General features: G+C 47.0%; 1 protein-coding gene across 1 annotated transcript; it reads right to left on the reverse strand.

Annotated features, from left to right (window-relative positions):
• Positions 1 to 323: 323 nt before the first annotated feature.
• Positions 324 to 5851, reverse strand: si:dkey-56m19.5 (cell surface glycoprotein 1). The gene is made up of 2 exons (XM_061244966.1): positions 5688 to 5851; positions 324 to 2509 (listed from the first exon to the last, which is right to left on the reverse strand). The coding sequence occupies exon 2, from the start codon at positions 2499 to 2501 to the stop codon at positions 927 to 929; it is 1575 nt and encodes a 524-aa protein (XP_061100950.1). The 5' UTR covers positions 2502 to 2509; positions 5688 to 5851; the 3' UTR covers positions 324 to 926.
• Between the last annotated feature and the right edge of the window lie 235 nt (positions 5852 to 6086).

Genomic DNA, 6086 nt, shown 5'->3' on the forward strand with positions numbered 1-6086 from the left:
TGAAAATGTCACTAATGTCACTTTTGGCAGCCAAACGATAACACCGATGTTAATTTCTCCATCAGTTATTAACATGGGCGAAGGAGACGTAAAAACCTAGCGTGATTCACGCCACGGCTGTATACGATGTGCTGAGAAGGTCATTGAAAGCCTGTGTTTAGGAAACAACCGGCACGGCGCCCGAGGCTCCTCAGCGTGCAGTTTGTATGGACACAAGCGCAGCATCGGAGCGCTAAGGCTTATCGCAATCAAAGCCATATGGTACAGAACAGCAGACTCTCAGCCTTCCTGAAATGAATGCACAAAGACGAAAGAGCCATCCGTGTGATATAACAATCCTTTTTTATTTTCTTAGCCAAGTCATCAAGTTAAAATGCACATTCTCCCGCTGTTTTCTCCCATTCTGACAATGTTAAAAAGTTCCCCAATTTTTTTATTTTTTTTTCCAGAGTTAAGGGAAGGATATGCGAAAGCCTAAATTAGATTATATACTATTAAATGCTAATCCAATAACCATTTTAATACTCATCAGGCCGAAACACAAAGACAAGACTATTCATTCCATATGTCATTTCCAATGTTATTGTCCAGTTTCTGTTCTGTTGTCCAGTTTATTTTCCTTGAATTCTGTTACTGGTTTATTATTTTTGCCCTTCGGACGTGATTTGGACGTTACCTGGCCTTTTGACTTCAGACATTACAAACACCTGCATGCCCCTGTCAGATCAAGCGTTTATGATACAAAGACTTGGATTTCCCAGTTTATCGTCGCTCTTCACTTGAGTTGTTGTGTTGTTTTTTTGGTTAACCAGAGATTCATTAGCCTGAGATATCAGCACAGGCATGTCAATATTTTCAGAAGAGAGCCTGTGTACTTAAAATATTTGAATCATTATTGAATGTATATATATATATATGTTAGTTTTTCACATTAAGTCAACAACCTGACTTGAAGGGGCACTTATGACATCGGCCATCTCCGCAATGGCGTCAGGCACCTCCATGTTGACAATCGGGCTCAAGTCCTTCTTAAATTCACAGTCGTGCTGGTCTTTGGGGGGTTCCTCGGGCAGGCCGTTGACACATTCTTCTTGCTGCAGTTCAGTGGGTTCCTCTGGAACTGGGTCGGGGAGGAGGTCCAGAGCATCCCCGTTTTGCTCTGGCCCTGGGAGCTCTCCTGTAGAGTCAGCGATTTCACTCTCTCCGTTCTCTGCCTCTGCCTCCTTGCTCACAGCTCCGCCATCATCCGCTGGCGCCTCCTGATTGGCTGCGGACTCTGTCTCTGGAGCTGCCTCCTCTGGGGTGGGGGAGGGGGACGGGGCGGCAGGTTCCTGTTTGCATGCCTCGGAGACTGCCTCCTCCACCTCTCCGACGCTCTCTGCTGCGGAGAACTCGTTATTGGAGACTGACTCTGAAATGACAATATCTGGGATTGGCTCAGCGGGTGCGTCTTCAGTGTCTTTGGGGTCTTCTGGAGCCTCGGCGCTCACAGGCTCTGTGACCTCCTCCAGTAAATTGGGAGCCGCTTCGCCCTCCGGACCTGCGGCATCTACGCCCTGCGGTGCCACAGGCTCAGGTTCGGGTTCTGGTTCTGGCTCTGGCTCGGATGCGAGCGGGGCTTCTGCGGGCTCGGGTTCGGGGGCATCTGATTGGATTAAACTGTCCGGCACTGGCTCCTCTGGGACGGGGGGAGGGGCTTCCTCCGGGATGGGTTCTGGAGCTTCTTCCTCTGCCTTTGCCTCAGCCTCCAGGACGGGCTCTGGCACCAGGGTCACAGCAGGCTCGTCTGCTGGCTGAACGACAGTCTCTGGTTCGGGCTCAGGTGCGGCGATCGTGGGCTCTTCCACAGCGGGCTCTTTATCTGTAGCTTCTTCTGCGGCTGCAGGGACCTCCACTGGGGCCTCTGCGCTCATCACCTCCTGGACGACCGCCTGGACGACCTCCTGTACTTCCGTCTCTTCTGTTGCCGGGGCCGACTCTTCTACTGCTGCTGCTGGCTCTTCTGCTACAGGAACTGGCACTTCAACTGCAGGAACTGGCTCGTCTGCGACAGGAACTGGCTCATCTGCTACCGGAGCCGGCTCCTCTATTGTGGGAGCCGGCTCTTCGACTGCAGGAGCTGGCTCCTCTGCTACAGGAGCCGGCTCATCTATTGCGGGTGCCGGCTCATCTATTACAGGAACTGGCTCTTCTGCTGCAGGAACTGGCTCTTCTATTACAGGAGCCGGCTCTTCTGAGGGTGCCTGCTCCTCGGCCTGTGCTGGCTCTTCCACTGCTGGTGGCGCCGGCTCTTCCCCTGCTGGTGGCGCCGGCTCTTCCACTGCTGGTGGCGCCGGCTCTTCCTTGGTCGCCTGTTCCACCACGGCTGCCGGCACTGCTGTCTCGGCTGCCCCGGGAGTGGGAGCTTTCGCCTCCACGGCCTCCGGGGCGGGGGTCGCCTTGGCGGCCTTAGGGTCGCTGACGTCATACCCCTTCTTTCTCTTGCTCAGCTTGCCTCCCATGGTGTTTCCTATAAGCAATAATTAACCCAGAATTATTTACAGCAGAGGGGGGAGCCGAGTTCTGTCGGTACCTGGTGAAAGAAGACCCGCCCGTTACTCTTGCCACTTCCATTTTGAGTTAAGAGTGCCACAGCGCGTCTTTCTGTCCTCACTGACATGCATTTAAGTGCCTGACAGTGTGGCAGGATGAAAACCAAGGCTCTAATCCCCGGAACGAAAAGCAGAGTACACGTCACTGCGCGGCCATCCTGGCTCACCCTGTCCATGAATGCCACCCACTGAGGAACTCAAGGGCCATTTCAGCTTAAGGTGCACTCTGCCAATGTGGGAGTTGAAATGGTGTCAAATAACTAATGGGAACTGGGCAGAAATAACACTGAATGTCTTCACTCCCACGTGAGCTGCATATGTACGGGGCTTGGGAATCTTGGGTAATAAATGGCACTCGTCCACCCACCCAAACTCCTCTGTCCCTTTATATGGTTATATGGGCCCATTCAATGTCACAATTATCCCCATGCGTACAATCTCTGAATGACAAACTGGAGGAGGTCCCAGAGTGGGGGGTGGGGGGTTGGGTTTGGTTTGAGAGAACCAAAATTGCAACAAAAAAACACTTATGCTCTTAGCTGAGTGTTCAGGGAATTTGGTGACCATACACTTGTCTAGTCCTGCAATAACATTACTTTTTCCTGCACAGAATTGCAACAGAAGGAGGGACCTGCTCAAAGATCTGTTCACATAGTCATAGTTTAACAAACTGGCTTCTCTTTACATGTACTGTGTTCCAGTAAGCAAACAAGTACTGCGTACCTATGAGAAAGTACCTGGCTAATGGTTAAGCACACAAATAGATGGCTTTAGATTCAGACTAGTTTCAGATTTGAAAAAAGACCAAATAAAGTGGAAGAAAGATATGATTTAAACAATCCAAAATACACACTGAATTGTTACACTGAGGTCAGATTGTGGCATACTTATGATGCAAGTAGCTACTACATTAATTGAACAGTTAGACCAGCTCTAAATTCAACATGGTTTGACCCGCTCAAGCCTTTTTTTGAAACGGCTGGCCATAGCTGGATTTCACACCAGGCCAATGAACGTCTTGTCCATTGATGATGGTAGTGGGTTGTAGCTGTAATCACGTGCTCGCCAAATGAGTTCCCCCCCCGTCTTTCGGGTGCCTATTAAAAAAACATTTCTCTAACTGCTCTCACTGAATTAGAGAAGAATAAAACGCCCATCGAATTCAGGTGTACAGTAAAATAACACAGATGACACTAAACTCAATTCAAAACCAGTGATGTACGAAGGAACTAAATAGTAGTGACACTATTGCTTACAGATGGCTGTGATGCACCAATATACATTTCCACGACCCCAGAAAAGAAACGTGTAGAGAGTGCTTCATAACCAGCGTTTGGTAAATCTTTATTATCTCTACAGCCAAAAAAGCACACCATTTGGATGTGTCCGGCAAATGGCCTATCGAAGGGTATTGGAAGCGCGCTCAACATGTAGCGGACACCAACGCGTAATACCAGTGGTTTCATCAATTGGCACGTAGGGGGAGGGGATGGGCTGGATTACTCCACGTTGCGTAATTATTTATGCAGCATGGCATGATTATAATGGGAGCTGTCCACAGTGCTGCATTGGGGGCAATCGAGAAGGGACTCCATGCTGCGGATCAATCCATTTGTTAATATCCACGCTTTAAATATAACGAGCGTTACCTTCCAGTGAAATGGAGGTTTGACAAGACAGCCTACAGTAGCCTACTTAAGATATAAGTGCTTATCACAAAAACGTGTAAGATGCTGCAACATCCGAATCCCAGGACATTTAGCCCTGCGGCTAATATTCCAATTAGTACAGATAGAGATTGATTCAAAAACCATTAACAAATGCATCATGGGATAAATATGCATAGCCTATCCACGTTATGTAAATAAAAAATGTTACATGTCAAGAGAGAAAATGTAGAGGCTTATTGTACGACTCTTTTAACAGAATTTACCTATAAATACATCAAAGAGCGACAAGAACATGTGGAATTCTCTCCAACCATATTACATTCTTAGTGGGTGCGCTGTAGGGGGTATGCATGGGAGCAAAGTAAACTTGGCCGCGTTTCAAGAGTGTAACGCCAAAACCCACGTCGAACTAGCTAGGTTTTCCACTGCCATCCAAAGGAAATCAGAATCGCTAATTCGTTTAAGCATGAAAAAATCACCACAGTAAAGCGCAAATGTTAAGATTCCGGCTCCCTACCCCATCCCCCGCTCCTCCCATCTCTTTTTGTTCAGGATCACTTAACGATCAACAGATGCTCAACCAGCCTACGTGCACAATATGAAAACATTAAATGTGGTACAAGGGCGTCGTAAAAAAGAAAACTATAGTCTAAATCACGCCTGCCAGAGAAGCGTAATGTATTATTCAGCGCCACAAAAACGCAAGCTCCATAACTACAGTTCAGCCATGTGGACGCTTATGTACCCTATCTAAACATCCACCGTGTTGCTTTATTATAACCCTTTACTTTGTGATCAGGATGATTGTTAAAATTAAATCGCTGTTCATTAACATTGCTACAAAACATGAAAGAAATGGGCAGGTGCGTACATCTTTACACGTTATATTGTTTCTGTCCAATTGACCGAAAACCCCCCAGAAATTGACATTTTAAAACTCAGCATTCAAGCAAAACATAACGGGCCGACTATTAAATATATCACTATTTGCTCCAGTTCAGTTCTATACCAGCGGGACCCCCACAGCGAAACGCCCCTTGGTGGTTTTTATTTATTTATTTATTTGTAGCAACGGATGACATTGTTTCGCAAGAGTAAGGGAAAGCTCTCCATGTCCAACCGTGATGATTGGACACGACTACCCGGAATTATTTTGCCCAAAACAGCAACGATATATTATTTAGTGAATAATTACAACCAATTGCAGCAAATTGCTGAATGGGTCAATCTCCTCATCGAGCAAAAAAGTGCATACGCACTGGAGAACAAAGGGGAGCTGATCCCAGCTCCTCAATTCAAGATGTCCCTTCTCTCGCTCTTTTTCTCATTTGCAAACAACATACCAAAAAAACACTATCAACTGTGTATTCTTTCAAAATAAATAAAATAGCTTCTTATAAAAAAAATATTTAAAAAATAAACCAACCTGGTTTGCTGCTGAGATTAGACCTTCAAACCCGAGAGGTTGGGAGAGTAGGTGGTCTGGTCTTCTCCCCTGCGAGGCTGAGCACGAACTGAGCTAAGAGCGAGCTCGCGACTGACAGCTGCAGCGGATCCTGCTCACTCACCAAGGTACGATCTAAGACTGAGCGTTTTTTTTTTTTAAAGTAGCTTACCCCTCCTCTTAAACTTGCTGTTTGCAAGACATCTGTCGCTATCACAATTTACTGTGCTCACACCCCCCTCCCCCTCTCCGTCCACCTCCTCGCCACCCTCCCCCCTATCCTGTTGCATATTTCTGTAGATTAAACAGGCTTTATTCGTTTTAGGAATAATGCCCTCTTATTTTCTTTTTTCTTTTTTTTTTTCTTTTTTCTTACACGGT

Source organism: Conger conger, chromosome 6 (assembly GCF_963514075.1).
Source record: "Conger conger chromosome 6, fConCon1.1, whole genome shotgun sequence".
Taxonomy (NCBI): domain Eukaryota; kingdom Metazoa; phylum Chordata; class Actinopteri; order Anguilliformes; family Congridae; genus Conger; species Conger conger.

Excerpts from the sequence above, each read along its gene's own strand:
- si:dkey-56m19.5 (XM_061244966.1), bottom strand. The coding sequence starts at position 2,501 with ATGGGAGGCAAGCTGAGCAAGAGAAAGAAGGGGTATGACGTCAGCGAC.